Source organism: Drosophila willistoni, unplaced genomic scaffold, assembly GCF_018902025.1.
Source record: "Drosophila willistoni isolate 14030-0811.24 unplaced genomic scaffold, UCI_dwil_1.1 Seg616, whole genome shotgun sequence".
Lineage (NCBI taxonomy): Eukaryota > Metazoa > Arthropoda > Insecta > Diptera > Drosophilidae > Drosophila > Drosophila willistoni.
The window spans coordinates 11,927-28,904 of record NW_025814536.1 but is presented as its reverse complement, the minus strand read 5'-3'; the positions used below and the strand labels follow the sequence as shown (position 1 = coordinate 28,904).

The 16,978-nt window shown below is 39.2% G+C and overlaps 1 protein-coding gene, 1 long non-coding RNA gene and 2 pseudogenes across 2 annotated transcripts; 1 reads left to right on the top strand and 3 right to left on the bottom strand.

Moving 5' to 3' along the window:
* Window positions 1-277: 277 nt before the first annotated feature.
* On the bottom strand, window positions 278-1,192 carry LOC124461743. Its single transcript, XR_006955241.1, has 3 exons — window positions 1,070-1,192; window positions 802-900; window positions 278-420 (listed from the first exon to the last, which is right to left on the bottom strand). It is a non-coding gene; the product is annotated as an uncharacterized LOC124461743 (long non-coding RNA).
* A 110-nt stretch (window positions 1,193-1,302) lies between these two features.
* Window positions 1,303-3,237, top strand: LOC124461739 (annotated as a pseudogene).
* A 754-nt stretch (window positions 3,238-3,991) lies between these two features.
* On the bottom strand, window positions 3,992-5,989 carry LOC6644916 (annotated as a pseudogene).
* Window positions 5,990-11,458: 5,469 nt separating this feature from the next.
* Window positions 11,459-11,901, bottom strand: LOC124461738. Its single transcript, XM_047013212.1, has 3 exons — window positions 11,817-11,901; window positions 11,620-11,754; window positions 11,459-11,550 (listed from the first exon to the last, which is right to left on the bottom strand). The coding sequence occupies exons 2-3, from the start codon at window positions 11,744-11,746 to the stop codon at window positions 11,459-11,461; spliced, it is 219 nt and encodes a 72-aa protein (XP_046869168.1). The 5' UTR covers window positions 11,747-11,754; window positions 11,817-11,901.
* Between the last annotated feature and the right edge of the window lie 5,077 nt (window positions 11,902-16,978).

Genomic DNA, 16,978 nt, shown 5'->3' with positions numbered 1-16,978 from the left:
GAGCAGCAAAGTTTTGTTTGATTGGGGGAAAGAAAAATTTTGGCTCTAATCCCCGTTAATTTTTGGTGCGGACCGCTCCAAAAACCCCCAATTTGTTGGCGAACTCCACCTGGCTGGAAAAAAAATTAAAACCAGATATTAGTCTTTTATTCCGTTTTTTTTTTTTATGTCACTTTTGTTAAATTATTTATTTATTTAATTCACTAGCTTAATTACTTATTTATTTATTCCCTTATATATATATTTATTTATTTCCTTATTTATTTATCTCATAATTAATTCCTTATTTATTATTTTTGTTATTTTAAATATTTATTTTGTCCTTTTTGGTTGCCCACGTGCGCATTCTTTTTTGTGTATTTCATTATTCCTAAGTCCAATATTGTTCACAACCCTTGGTGTGGTTTTGACAGTAGATAGCTGAAAGAAGAAAGAAAAGAAAAAAGTTGAAAAAGGATACCAATAAACGGGATAATTTTTCTTCGATCTTGCCCCCCTAAAAGAGCTCTGATAGGTAGGTGGGAATCGGGAAGGAAATTCATCGTGATTTTGCAAAAAAAAAAGAAAAAGTAAATGTAATGTAATCTGTGGCAGATACCTGCTCAAATATACACCAGGGCAAGCATTGTTAATAAATTCGTGTGTTAATAATAATTAAGAGTAATGAACAACAAAACAATGAATTGCTGAGTGTTTTCTTAAAGGGAGGGAAATGGGGAGAAAGAAGCATGACGACTCCAGGAGGAGTAGTGATGATGATATGGTATAGGTGACGACTGCTATATATATGGGGTGGCATACCTCATCGACATGCCACGAAGGAATGGGAGGGCCCGTTCGACCTCTATAATCCGGAAGAGGAGGTCCGGTTCACATGGAGTGGCGGCGAAGACATCATTCCTGTAAGGGGGTAAGAATAAATAATTAGTGAGTTTGTTAGATAGTTGTGATTCGTGTAGTTTATGTGTCGTAAGTGTTGTCCAGTGGAGTGGCGTCTGAAGTGATCCTCGTACTGTGTTGGGATTCCTTCAGAGGAAGGGGTATTGATGTTCAGCTGTTCGTCAATTACCTGAATGTTTATTGTTGCGTGTATTGGGGATGGGTTGTAGGAACTCACGACCTTCTTTTCCGATAGCTAGCCGGAGTGAGCCCCTATCGATATACGCGGGACCAGGGTGAGAATACTGTTTTTCATCTGGCAGGTCCATAACAATGCCACAGGTTGCCACTAAATTTATCGATATATTTCATTACTTACAGCTGTTATTTCGATATATTTGATAGACCTACTGCACATCGCTAAACAAGTAGTGTCACTGTATCACAAATGAATTTACGAATTTCGTTTGGAAAGAATTAACAACAATTGGAATAATTTAGAAACATGACGGATGAATTGCCGGAAGCATTCGACTTGGTGGTGATGGGCACAGGTGAGATCATCTGACTAATCCATACACCATGGGCGTTACGACAAATAGTAGCTCGATGAATCTTAGTACCTAAATATTGATTGATTTCTAATTCTTTTGAAAGGCTTCACTGAATCCTGTTAGCCGCTGCTGCAAGTCGCATTGGAAAGACTGTGCTGCATCTGGATAAAAATGAATACTATGGTGGTGACTCTTGGGGATACTTTAGTTTGGATGCCCTGTGTTCGCTGTTGGAGAAGAAAGTAAGCGAAAGTTCTGCTTTGCGAAATGGTAGTTATACTTGGCATAATGTAGCTGCAGTTGATGGGGATACCGATGCGCCCGCAGTCTGGACGCGCGAAGCCATACTGTCCAAGTCACGACGTTTTAATCTCGATCTCCGCCCCCGTGTTCTATATGCCGCAGGAGAACTCGTTCAATTGCTCATCCGATCAAATATTTGTCGTTATGCAGAGTTTCGTGCCGTAGATCATGTCTGCATGAATAACAATGGAGAAATTTTATCTGTGCCTTGTTCACGAAGTGATGTCTTCAATACTAAAATCCTTACAATGGTGGAGAAACGATTGCTAATGAAATTCGTAATGGCTTGCAATGACTATGGCGAGGACAAGTGCAATGAAGACTCTTTGGCGTTTTGAGGACGCTCGTTTGTCGAGTATCTGCAAGCGCAACGTGTAACCGAGAAGATTGCCTCATGTGTAATGCAGTCGATTGCCATGTGTGGTCCAAATTCCACATTCGAGAAGGGCATGCAACGTACACAACGATTCCTAAGTAGCCTGGGTCGGTATGGCAATACACCTTTTCTGTTTCCCATGTACGGTTGTGGTGAATTGCCGCAATGCTTCTGTCGTCTTTGTGCGGTTTTCGGTGGAATCTATGGAATCATGGACAGTCAATCCCAAGAACTTTTGGTTAGCTGTGAGGGAAAGACTCTGCGTGCCAAACATTTGGTCTCGGCACCTGGCCAAGTACCCATTAATCCAGTGACGCCAATGCGTCCAAACATCTCTCGAGGATTGTTTATATCGTGTAGCCCACTGGGAAATGAAGGAATAAATAAAGGAGGAGGTGGTGTTAATCTGTTGCGTCTGCTGGCCGATGGAGGAGCTCGCGAAGCCATTGTTATTCAACTCTCACACTATTCTGGTGCATGTCCAGAGGGATTATGTAAGAAACTGAGCATTTTGCTTTATATTTTGCATATTTATTTAAACGAATCATTTTCAGATATCTTAAACATAACCACACCCGCTCAAAGCGAAGATCCCATTGCTGACTTGGCACCATTTACATCTCAAATCTTTCAAAGTATTTCCCAAATTGTTTTTAGTTCCCATTTTACGCTTTATTCGCCTCAATCTTTGGAGGCCAACGCACTGCCACTTTCTATACATTGCACTAGTGGACCAATTTATGAAATAGATTATGATGCTGCTATTTCTGAGGCTCATCGCATTTTTAAAGAACTTTATCCAACTGAAGAGTTTCTACCACGTGCACCCGATCCAGAGGAGATTGTGATTGATGGCGAGGATCCCAGTGCATTGAATGAGCATAGTTTACCAGAAGATCTACGAGCACAACTACATGATATGGAACTCAACTCAACTGAAAATCAGTAGGGAAATTAGCACAACATTTTTTTGTAGTCCTATATCAATTCCAAATAATATGTGCAACTGACTTTTTTGATACGTTTTTCTAATTATAAGGTTACATACAAATTTTTGTATATATATATTTATTATGTAAATTATGTATAATTTCTAAAATTACTAGGCATATATTTATATGTGTGTGTGTGTTATCTATGATAAATAAACTTCCAAAAATATGGATTTGCAATGCATCAAATATATAATTTATCTTTTTTCTATGTATATAAATATATATATTTGTGTATATATTGCTTGACTTTGTTTTTTCTATTTCTCAGAGTAGTTTTGTGCTTTATTAAAAAAAGATTGTGGAAGAACATAAAAAAAGGTTAATTCTAAAAAAAAACTTTGATTAAGATGGCTCAAACGAATTCTACATGTTATTATTTAAAAAGTTTCACTTCAATTGTTATTACCAATTTTTTGTTTTTCTCAGTCATTTTTTGTTTCTATATATATATGTATATTGCCATCAATAATATTCGATATTCAAATATCAACAAGGAAACCACGAGTTATCCGGGAACTGGCCAAAATCTAGGCAGTGGATTAGATAATACAAAACGGCGGCCAAGTAATATAATATAAAATTTATCGAGCAGATACTGTATTAACATACTGTAAACGCTTTACTATATATAATAACGTCAAGAATATATATATATATATAGATGGATTATTATCATTGGGATTATAGGGAAGAACCGATGGTCGTGCATTTTAGAATATTATTTCTTTTTTTTTGTTTTGTATATATATGTATAAGACGGCTAAATCTTCTGTTTTTTGTTTTGTGTAAAAAACAACTTTTACATTTCCTGCTTCGTTTTTCATCATTCAATGCATTTTACATTAAAGCTTTTCGTTTTTATCGTTTCTTGGGGGGATTAAGGGCGTTGAGATAGATCTAATTTGATTTGTTACTTTTTTTATAGTTAGTTTTATATCTTAATTAGATTATTATTGATATTTTGTTTTGTGACAATGGGCTGTCGCTTGGCATTATATTTCTTATTGAGCTGTTCGATTTCCAATTCCATTTCATGATCTATGTGACTGAGACGTTGATTTAGATCGTCAAAGGTGAGAAATTTGAGGAACTCGAATTCACCCTCAACATAGGCATGGGATTGGGTGTGTAAATGCTGATTCTGATATGCGGGTGGTGGTGGAGCTGGATTTATCTGTTCGTTTATTAACGGATATGCCATAACCATGTGCTGTTGCTGTTGTTGCTGCTGATGTTGCTGCAATCAATATTGATTTATGGCAGAGATTTGTTGGAATTGTAATTCCATATTATGTTCCCAATTATTGGCATCGTTTGCTCCACTTGCCAAATGCTGGTTCATTTCTTCTTGCTGTTGCTGCTGCTGTTGTTGTTGCTGCTGTTGTTGTTATTCTTGTTGCTGTTGCTGCTGTTCGGCAGCGGCTGGAGAATACTCTGTTGATTTATCAGCGACATTTTTGCGTTCAAAATGATCCAAGAACTGTGGACGATAACGATATCGTGGCTTTTGGTCGTCACTTCGTTTCGCCGTTGTAGAATCATCGGAATCCGAATTGATAACCATTGTGCCAGTAAGCCAAAGAAAATGCATATAATTTTGGTTTTACTTCGGATTTTTTTTCCTTTTTTTGCTTACCCAAATTGGATTCCAATTCAACTAGCTGCCACTTCACCTGAAGCAGGAGATGGAGCCGATGGTACGACCGCAAGAGCACCAGCCTTACGCCCTAGACCCCCCGGTCCTAGTGTGCCCTCATCAGTATCCTGTTCGGTATGTGCTATCATAGTTGCATCCGATGCAGATGACTGCTTATAGTTGCCAAATTTCTCGAGCACCAATGTCCCCGGGTCGTCAACGAAGGTTTTAACTGTGCCACCGAATTCCGTTTCCTCCTCTTGCTCGGGCAGCATCATGCTGGAATCTTGGCAGGCCAGACTTTTGGCCTGACTCATGACCATAGCCATGTCAGCGGCTCGATTAGCTCTTTGTTGCTGCCGTATGGAACAAGTGTCTTCTAGCATAGGTTTCATTATACTATATATAATGAATTCATGCTGCAGGAGGTCTGTGGCCGTTGCCCTCTCGTCCGGATCCTTTACCAGACATTTACTAACAAAATCAATCAACTCTGTACTCCATCTATCTGGCTCCCGGAACGATGCTGGTGGCTTCTGTGGTATCATAAATATAGCACGCATTGGATGTATATCTCCATAGGGGGGCTTGCCCTCGGCCATTTCTAGAGTCGTAATGCCCAGTGACCAAATATCTGCCACACAATCGTAACCAATTGATGACCTCCAGGGCCATCCAGTAGGGTGTCCTAATCACAGTGTTTCTTTTGGCCATTGTATCCGTTAGCTGGCCGGCGACACCCAAGTCGGCCAATTTGGCATATCCCTCCGTGTTGAGGAGTATGTTCGCTGCCTTAATATCACGATGAATCTTTCGAGGCAGATGAAGATATACCAAACCCTTGAGGGTATCAGACATAATGGTGGTTATTTCGTCCTCCGTTAGAGTCTTTTTGCGCAGACGCATTATATCCGATACACTGCCGGCACCACAATATTCCATACATATCCATAAATCATATTCCTTGAAGTAGGATCCATAGTATCGGACCACATAGGGAGAATCACATTGTTGCATAATTGAGATCTCCTTAATGATCTCGTGCAAGTCAGACTCCACCGGCACCAGCTTAATTGCCACAATGGAACTGCTTTCCTTATGCACAGCTTTATAGACGGAACCATAGCTGCCCTCGCCCAATTTGTACATAATGTCAAATACCTTTTGGGCGGCTGCAGCAGCGACTCCTCCGACAATTTCTTTAACTCGCCATTCATTTTGAATTATTCTTATTTTGGGATCGATTTCCCACGACAAACGCGTGATACAAGCAAAACAATAACAAATGGCAATGACTTTGTGCTGTTTGGCTTTCAATTTAACCACGAATATACATAAATAAATTTTCATACAACAAATTGTTCTTTCTTTGTATTAGAGATGATGGTTAGTTAAGTAGCTGTGACTTGCACTCAAAAATTCAAAAGTCACTGGTAACAGTTGCGGCTAAAAATTTTAGAACTCTGCTTCGTTTTTTTTTTTACATTCCCTTGCCATTATATAAAGATGTTTGAAAAAAGCATATAGAATTAAAAAAAAAACATAAAACCTTGCAGTTAGTTTTCTATTTACACATAAATGTTCTTTGTAACTGAGAAACAGAAAATCACAGTTTCGCTTTGATCGATTATTTTCATTTAATCGATAACTAGTAAATTTAAAAAAGCGAGGTACCGCGGAAACAATGCAATTTAAAAACAACAAAGAAATATAGCCATGACCAGGCCGTTCAATATTTAATGACTATCTATTATCTACGATAAAATTCATAAAAACAAAGTAAAAAAATGCATGTAAAGTAGATACACTAACCATAGAACACATAGATGGGACAAACTCATGATTTTTTGATTGCAAACGCTAGCCTAGTCATGGAACCCCAGAGAACTTCGGGAAAGTTTCTTTAGCAATGTACACAGTGGGTGTTACTTTTGGGAATAAGGCAACCTTTAAATTAGTTTGTCAACGAATGGCTTATCAGTCACTGCGCCTTTGGCTGCCTAGCAACGAGGTGCACAGTGTTGAAAGTATCAAAATTATATTTCAATTATTATTTTAGGAAATAAAATACCAAAGTCCTTTCTTGGGTTTTTGTTTTTTGTTTTCTTTTTAATGATTTGATCAAATGTCTATTTTTGAAATCATTCAATTTCGTTTTACTGGTCACGAAAAGGTATCGCTTCTGCTTGACAAGAAATTGGGATTGAACTCCAACCCACTGTACGCCTCCATAGAAACCAAAACACCGACGCGACACCCAACAGCAGCAAATACTAAAGTCCAGGAGGCTAGAAAATTCCTGAGCTCGGCAGTTTGTTGTTTACTCTACGTGACTTTAGTTCGAAAGACGGAAAGAAACGACGGAAACTAAAATGTCTCATTCGGCAAAATGTGCACCGACCGCCTACGCCAATTCCGACCCTCACATGATTACCATTCAAATTCCGTTTCCCTAAAACAACGCTCCAAATCCGCAAATCCACCGCATTTACGTCCATTTAGTGGGCGTTTGTGTCCCCGTTATGTGCCGCCCTTTTCCATACAATCGCTGCAAAAGAATACCGTTGTCATTAACGGACCAATACACGAAACCTCAACAAAAGTGCGTAGACCCTTTGAAAGTTAGTTCAGCTAGTTAGTTCAGTTAGTTAGATAGATTTGCTTTTATGTATTTGTTTCTTGTAATGGATAATGACTACTAATTGTTGTTTTTTTTTTACTTTTGTTTGGTATATTACGCTTAAAGAAACAACAAAAGTCCATTTCCACATTCAATTTGGGTGCTGGTCTTGATGGTGCCATTACACTCGGTGGCAATGATTTGGGGCGTGGCACATTGTTTCGCATGTATTTCGATCGCGGAGACTTACCCATCAAAATGGAATACCTTTGCGGTGGCGATAAAATTGGTTGGACTGTAAGTATGCAAATTTAAGAAGTTTATCTAATTTGAATTCGAATTTAATTAATGAAGTTCGTTTAAGCAATTAGTTGTCTAACTAAAAATTAGCCAACAAGTTTCTTACATGATAAAACTGTGGCAAGAGAAAGTAGGAACAATTCGGTTCGCACTAATTACTACCAGAAACTAGTAATTACTTTTTACTGGGGGAATGGTTGATGGATTTTCATTGGCAATGGCGAATAACCATCAATTTGTAGGACAAAGATAGAATATTGGGAAACCGAATGTAAATGGCACTATTGATGTTTTCAAATTCATAAAAAAAACATTGATTTTAACTCCTTTCCTTTGGACTTTTTGTGAGTTTTAAATTTCCAAATCCATACAAAGTTTTTGAATTTATAGTTTATATAAAAGGCATACTCTTAAAATTGCTTAGAGTTAACTTTCCCCGTTCTAATATGGTTAAAAATGAATGTATTATTATTAGGGTAGGGAATTTTGTCATTTAGTGGATTTAAATGTTCAAGAATAAGGGATCTAGAAAAAAGGAATTCATCCTGCACGTAGTCTGAATTTTCAAATTTCGGGGAAGGTCCCCACTCGCTGGAAAACCATCCTAGATTTTCCCTAAAAAAGTTAGTATAATCGCTTCCGCCACTGTAAACGATATACATATATTACTAATATTTCTGATCATCATGACAAGCTGTATTCATATAGATATTATGGCGAACAATAAGGATTATATTTCCACCTTAAATGACTTTATTTTAATCAAATTACTGAATTGTCATGTCGTGAAATGCGAAATGAAGGAGTTTAGGATCTATGATGAAATATTGTTGTAAAATAAGTGATCATAATCTTCTTTATTTTTCTATTATGCCTTTAATATTTATTGATTTATTCTATATCTGTGCAGTAATTATAAGTTAAAAGCAATATTAAGACTATCTATGTATGTATGTATGAATGGCTTAAAAGTCTTATGCTACTATTAGTTAGAAAAAAATCTTAAAATCGTAAATTCTATAACTGTCTAGGAGGGCAAAATTTCTGAAGCGTATTTTTCACAAGCTCCAAAATGGAATAGATTTTTTCATGGTTCTTTAAGGAACAAGTTTTGAAATTTCAAAAATCTTGCACACGCTTAGTTTTTTAGGTATAAAAGTAAATCAAAATTTATTTATGACCAGGTGACGAAAATTTTCCATGAAGGATGACCCCCCTCCTTTATGACAATTTTATAACCCTTCTCCTTTCTTAGCTATACGCTTAATTTTTTGACGGTTGTTTTGAAGGTAATGAAATAGGTATACCCAGAATAGATAAGAGGTATAAAGATATATTAAAATTTTATTTCAAAATCAATCATTTCTCTAAGACTTTTACTTCTTAATGATTTAAATCTAACAATTTCAATATCCAATGTTCCACATTTGCTCTCCCCAGAATGCTCTTACTTCACTTGGTGAAGTCCAAAAGTTCTTGAAAAAAATTGGCAGTAACCTTCAATTAGTCACATACACATATATATGTACATATGTATATACAGAATATGTACTTAGTTGCAATTATTTGAATCCTGTATACTGTTCAACTGCGTGTTCAATTATTTCAAGTGTTGGCTACGATGGCACCTAAAAACAACAAGAACCAAATAATGTGTCATTGTCTATTTCCGGCGTTAGTTTTAGGATTGTGTGGGTGGATTAGGTTGGAGCCTTCATTGCGATTTTTGTTGTGATTTTGCTTTATTTGCTCCTGACATTGAAAACGTCGCCCATGTCAGATGTCAGTCAGTCAGTTAGACTGAAAACGCGCATTGCGAAAAGTATATTTCTCCTTGTAGGAATGTGTGAACCCATTTTGCAATAACCTTGCAGGAAGGATACTTAGATATTCATTAGAAGTTTGCAAGAAGTGACATTATATACAATATATACTCTTGATCAATAGTATTTCACACAGTTAAACGTAACAAGTTTTGGTTCTCTTTGTTTTTTGGGATTTTCAATCTGATTCTAGAATATCCTCTAAGTGAGGGTATAGAAACATCGGCATATTCCCAGTCTTTATTTCTTTCTGTATCATTTGCGTGATTCGGTCTAGTCTATTGTATATTGTTTATTGTCTATTATATAGTTTCAAAGACCTATTGCCCTTCCACTTATGGGTAGAAAAGTAACTTATGCAACTACTATATCGAGTATATTAAGGTCAGAATGCTAAGGAATGGAATACAATGTCAGATTAATCCACACTCTTTGAAGCACTTGCAAAACAAACAAATGAATTATAAATTTTTGTTTATAATGTACAATTCACAATCAGTTCAGACAGTCATCTATGTAGGTAAAAAATATCACACACAGGACAACACGTAAATCAATTTGTACCGGGAAATATATGTAAAAGTTGTTGTTTTCCTATATAAAAGAATGACATACTTATTCTGTATAAATATGTATAGCTAGTCAACTTTAGCCAATTAATCGTTTAAACAAATAATTATTGAAAAATAATAAATTTGGACTTATTGATAATTCTAAATGTAATTACAATAATTGGCAATATAATTTCATACTAAGTACATATAAGTGTTTGGCACAATCAGGTAGGAAAGATTTAATTACCAGACAAAATAAAACGTTAAATTGACGTATTTAGGGATGTGAATCATCAATCTCGAGTTTAAAAAAGGAAACGAGTAAACATTGTTTAAAACTAGAATCTAAGGACTTGAAATGTATGAAATTTGTCCTTTAAAGTTTTAACTAATGGTCCTTGTAACAAACTTTGTTTTGAAATTATTTTTGGATTAAGATTTTCATATGTTGTATAAAAACATGAACTTACATAGACTATGAAATATGAGTAACTATGTATATATGAACATCTATTTACAAGCCTAAAAGTAGGAAATTTATGTAAAATGTAAAATTTATGTAAAATTTAACACCATTTTATATTAGGTTAAGTCAAATATTTTTGGGCAAATTTTCTCTGTCTGAAGATCTACAGTCGAAACCATTTTTTGGCCTCGAATAATTATAATAACCCTTAACAAGGGTGTCTCAGATCAAAAAAAATGTTGTGTACATACATTTTAATAAATTTAAATCAAATTTTGCATTTAAACCAGATCAGAGTCTTCTGAAGAAAATTATTTCAAAGGCAGCCAAAAAATGGTAAACATTTTGCCCATTTTGTTGTTTTTAAAACTAAAAATTTGTAGATCATTAATTTAAGATAAAAAATCTCGAAATCTTATGTTAGAAATCTGCCTTATTTAGTTGACTGAAATCTCAAGCTTTTGGATTAAATTCTTCAATTAACGATTTTCGAATCAATTCCGTGATAAATTTCAATCGTTTTCGGCTTTGAAACATTTTTGAAAAAACTTACATAAATAATACAGTTTTAATTCAATAAAGTATGGTTCTAGTCTAAATTTAATAGAAATTGTAGATCATTTTAAGTATATTTTACATTCAAATTATTTGAAAACGAGAATTCCAATTCCATTTCAATCGGTCTTGTATTTTTCTTGCTCACTTTTCTAATTGCTTGCTAAGAATAATTCTTAGGGATAAATGAAAAGATCGAATTTATTCCCTTTCAGCTCGTTGTTATCAATATATTGAAGAATAATAGAAATATTTGAAACCAAGTTATTTGGTTCAGAATCGTAAGCGAGATCAGGTCTCAAATCAGATTCCGATCAAATACAAATTATACCTATAATATCTACTTTAAGAAGCATTACTCTATATTTATAATTAAACATTTTAATGTCTTTTGAGCTTAAAATATAAACATATATGTATATCTTTTTGTTATACCCCAAATCGAGTTCATTAGCTTGTCATTATATTTCACCGGTGAGTAATCACGTTCTGTAAAGGCAGAAACAAAGGCAAATGGTTAAAATGAGAATTTCTCAATTTTTTTCTATTCCCACTTACGAGTCTGAAGATTAAATCCAGCGTTCTTATCAGTGGCAGACAATTTCATGCGGGAAACAATCATATCACGTTCATTATATTCACGAATTTTGCAAGCGGCAAAGGCTCCTTGAGGTATGGCTGCCATCCTGGATTCTGTAGGATAATAATGGTTAATTTTTTCAACATTAAACATTTAAGTAATTGCCCACACTAACCGTTGATGATGGTATTTAAGTTTTTCAAAAATTGATAATTCTTTGTTTCGCTTAGTTCAAACACTTTGTTATAGCACAGATATTGGCGCTTTCTTGCATAAACATTCAAATGCAAAAACACACAAAGATTTCGAAACTTGGTGAAGGGGAGTTTAGGAATGAGGAAGGAAGGAATTTGATTTTGTTTTAGCCAAATTCCCCAAAGCCTGCTTTTCTTGTAAAACTTCACAAATTTATTTAAAATTTAGTTATCTGTAGCCAATTAGGTTTGCTCTTTTCTATATTTTTTATTTGCTTTTGGCAACATTCAATGGCAATTAATGCCAATATATCACTTGGGTTTCTCGATTTCGAGCGGGCTGCGAATAAAAATTCGATGTGTGTACACAACGTAAGGGGTTCAGAATTGAACTGAAGCTAGCCTATGGATGCAAAAAGTTTTAGAGTAATGTGTGAAGATAAATAAAGTGATTGAAAATCAAGGATAAGTGATAAAAGAAGGGAAGATACATATGTATGTATGTACGTGCAGGGTCGCAGTGAGGGGAAGGCCAGCGGGTCTGCTGCCTCGAGCTCACCCCAAGGGAGAGCCCCTCACAAAACACAAACAACTTCAAGTTCAAATTGGGAAAAAAAGGCAAGAAAAAAACAGGTGCTTTCTTTTAAAAATGCTTTCAAAAGTATTTTTCTCCGATGACCCAATGAGACATTCTCATCTCGGGACACCCATTTTCCTAAATCCGACCTTGAATAAATGGAAACACTTAATTTCTTCATCTCTTGAAATTTTTAAACTTGTAAAAATTTGGACTTATGTGAAGATCGACATTTCCTTCTTTATAAATTTCGATAACCAAGGAAACAAGTTCCCTTGAGTTAAAAAAAAAGTCACATAAAATGTCAGTAATTCGATTAATTTTTCACTTCTTCGGTTTTAACCCCAAACTTTGATGTCTTCGATAAATTCCTGAGACTGACAATGGTCTTTATCGAAAATTACTGAAACTAGATTAATATAATAAATATAAATTAATATAATAATAAATGTAGAAGTAGGTATTAAAAATAGATTCAATACATGTGCGCTGAGACAGTGGGTATTTTTTAGTATTTAAGGTATAAACCATTTTTCAAACCAAAAACTTGAGGCTTCGTAGCGTGGGAGGGGAATTTATTATAAGTCCCCCTTTCTTGGTGAAATATATTAGAATTCTTCGTATCTGGTGGACGACCCGCGCTAGAATATATACACAATTTTTTTATTGTGAAATATGTATACGTCTAATCTATTTCAACATTTTTTGAAACTTATCGCCAGACAGAATCTTATAAAAAATTAAAAAGGTTTTTTCCCCAATACATAGGGCATCTGGCCACATCGGGTGACAGAAAATTTTTTTAAGAGTAAGTTGAGAAATATTGATTTTGTGATAAGATTTCACCTACTAATCACTAACCACCAAACATTTTTGCATACATCTGTAGGTAATGCTAGGTATGTTTAAATGACACACTGAATTTCATTTCAACGGCATTGAAAGGCCTGATAATTGCCCCTAACAGTTGCAGGATAGATTTAAAAACTGCGCAATTGCTCGAACAGTTGTCACCGAATACTCTCGATTCTCATTATCAAGCCTCGAAGTTTACTCAGAGCCGCCTTCAACTATGGACAACAAAATATTAATATAATCTGCTTGATCTTTTCAAGGAATATAAATGTACATACATATATAGTATAATTTCTGCATCATGTTTGTTAATATAAAACCTGACCTAAGTACACGTTTTAGTTGTTAATTTCCATGTGCGTCACTGATGCTGGGGAATTATGTTTGTATTTTTTTGTGGACTGCATATAAACAATTTTATTTATGCATTGAAAATATTTATATTTACTTGTTGTCATGCTGCAATTGTTGTGTGCATTAATCTATATTTGCATAATCAATAAGAGCAATAAAATACAATGCCACAAATACGTATAGATTTATACATACATATATTAGACTGGTATTTTTTCGCCGCTGTTTGGGTATATTACATAATTACCGTTCAACCTTTTTCAAATTTTTTATTTTTCTTTGTCACACACTTTTAAAATTTACGTTCATACATATATTTCTTAAGTGGTCGTTGCTCTCTTCATATATTAATTCTAGTCAAACTATTTAAATTTGGCGCAATGTTAACTCGATAAATACATAAACGTTAATCGATTAATTGTATATCGTTTTTTGGAATATTATTATTGAGTTACAATAAACAAATAATAAAAACTGACTGTATTGTAAGATTCCAATTATTTACAAAGTCTGTTAAATGCTCATGTATATACCGAAACCGGTATTGTAGTATCGATTGTTAGTCATAAGTATCGATTGTTAGTAATAAGTATCGATTGTTAGTACTAATTGTAAGTATCGATTGTTAGCGATAAGTCATCGATAGGTGAGAGACAGCGTCTCTTCTCTTCCGGCGACGCAACGAGCAAGTTGCATCTGCGCAAAAGCCAAAGATTAAATCCGAACAATACAAACTAATCTTTATCATTTTTACTCAATAATTGGGTGTTTACAACTCAGAAGTGGGATGACCACCCGAAAGGATACATATTTCGGGGCACGGCACGCCACACGTTCCACATCTAGGACGGCCGCCTCCACGCCCACCGCTGTTGGTGCACCCACTGCTGTGACTACCGCTGCAGTACCGGCGGCCACAGGAGCCGCCGCTGCTGCGCCTGCCGCTGCAGTACCGACCGCTGCTGGGCCAACTGCTGACATACTCGCCCCTGTCGGGCCCGCCGCTGCTGGGCCAACTGCTGACATACTCGCCCCTGCCGGGCCCGCCGCTGCTGGGCCAACTGCCGCCACACTCGCTCTTGCCGGGCCCGCCACTGCTGGGCTAACTGCTGACATACTAGCCCCTGCCGGGCCCGCCGCTGCTGGGCCAACTGCTGACACACTCGCCCCTGCCGGGCCCGCCGCTGCTGGGCCAACTGCTGACATACTCGCCCCTGCCGGGACCGCCGCTGCTTGGCCAACCGCTGACACACTTGCCCCTGCCGGGCCAACTGCTGATATACTCGCCCCTGCCGGGCCCGCCGCTGCTGGGCCAACTGCCGCCATATGAGCCTCTGCTGGGCTAACTGATGCCACACTCGCCCCTGCCGGGCCCGCCGCTGCTGGGCCAACCGCTGACATACTCGCCCCTGCCGGGCCCGGCGCTGATGGGCCAACTGCCGCCATACGAGCCCCTGCTGGGCTAACTGATGCCACATTCGCCCCTGCCGGGCCCGCCGCCGCTGGGCCAACTGCCGCCATACGAGCCCCTGCTGGGCTAACTGATGCCACATTCGCCCCTGCCGGGCCCGCCGCTGCCGCAATCGCCCCTGCTGGGCCAACTGCTGCCATACTCGCCCATGCTGGGCCAACTGCTGACACGCTTGCCTCTGCTGGGCCAACTGCTGCCATACTCGCCCCTGCTGGGCTAACTGGTGCCATACTCGCCCTGCTGTGCCAACCGCTGCCATACTCGCCCATGCCGGGCCAACTGCTGACATGCTTGCCCCTGCTGGGCCAACTGCCGCCATACTCGCCCCTGCTGTGCCAACTGTCGCCATACTCGCCCCTGCCGGCCCCGCTGCGGCTATATTCGCCCCCGCTGTAACCGCTGCCGCCGCACCTGCCACTGCTGTACCCGCCGCCGCTGCCGCCGCCGCACCTGCCACTGCTGTACCCCCCGCCACTGCCGCCGCCGCACCTGCCACTGCTGTACCCGCTGCCATTGCTGTACCCACCACCGATGCACCCGCTGCCGCCTCTGCACCCGCTGCCACTGCTGTACCCGCTGCCACTGCTGTACCCACCACCGCTGCCGCCGCTGCACCCGCTGCCACTGCTGTAACAGCTGCAACCGCTGCACCCGCTGCCACTGCTGTACCCGCTGCCACCACCGCTGCCGCCGCTGTACCCGCTGCCACTGCTGTACCAGCCGACTTTATGTCTGCCATGCGGGCTGCGGCCTCGCTCGCCGCCCCGCCACTGGTCCCGACGCGGACCCATGGGAAGAGATGCCCGCTTTAGTGCCCTCCGTATCGCCGCCATCACACCGGCCACTTCCGCCTCCCCCAGCCTGGATGAGCAACTGGTGACGCTGCAGAAACAACATGAGTTGCTACAGCTACAGCATCAAATCCTCAAACTGCAGCAGGGGATTGACGAATCCCAAGCACCGAGGCAGCAAGGCAGTGACGTGAGTGTCATTGAGAGCATGGTGGCTCGATTTTCAGCGAATACCGCATACGATGTGAAGAAATGGCTGAACGATCTGGAAGACGCATTTGAAATTCTGCAGTTGAACGACCGCCTACGGTTGGTCGCATGCCGTCGTATGCTGGAAGGTACGGCGGCGGTGCTGCTGCGCACGGTATGGGTGTACAGCTACGAAGAATTGAAGGCAATCCTCTTTCGTGAATTTGGACGCTCGTGTAGCATCGAGGAAGTGTACCACGTGGCTGCGTGGCCGGCGCATCAAGGCAGGCGAGGGATGTTTAAGATTCGCAATCGAGATGCAGGAGATTGCCATGAATGCTCCGATTCCGGAGAACGAGCTGGTCGACCTGATCATTGATGGATTGCGGGACAACTCTACTCGAGTCGGCATGCTGTACTTAGCTCGGACAATGGCTGAACTGAAGCCCCTACTGGAACGCTACGAGCGCCTCCGTATGCAGGCCGCTGCCTCCAGACAAAGCAATAGTGTGAAGGCGCAGCCAACAACAACTGCCGTGGCGCCTGGAAACAAATCGTCAGGCACCGTCACGAGTGAGACCAGATGCTTCAATTGCTCAAGATGGGGGCATTACAAGAGTCAATGCCCGAAACCAATGAGACCTCCGAATTCATGTTTCAAGTGTGGCATAATGGGCCACAGCCACAAAAACTGTCCGTGACCGTCTCGAATTGGAAATGCCACCAATATCACTGCTGCCGCCGCCGCTGATGAAGCGGGAGATCGACTAGACCATTTACAACTGGTGAGTGTTGCTTTTGTTTGTGATGAAGTGCAAGATAGGAGATTTATGGATATGTTTTCTCTCCTTGATTCGGGTAGTCCAAAGAGTTTTATCCGTCAATCTGAAGTCCCTCCAACTGGCG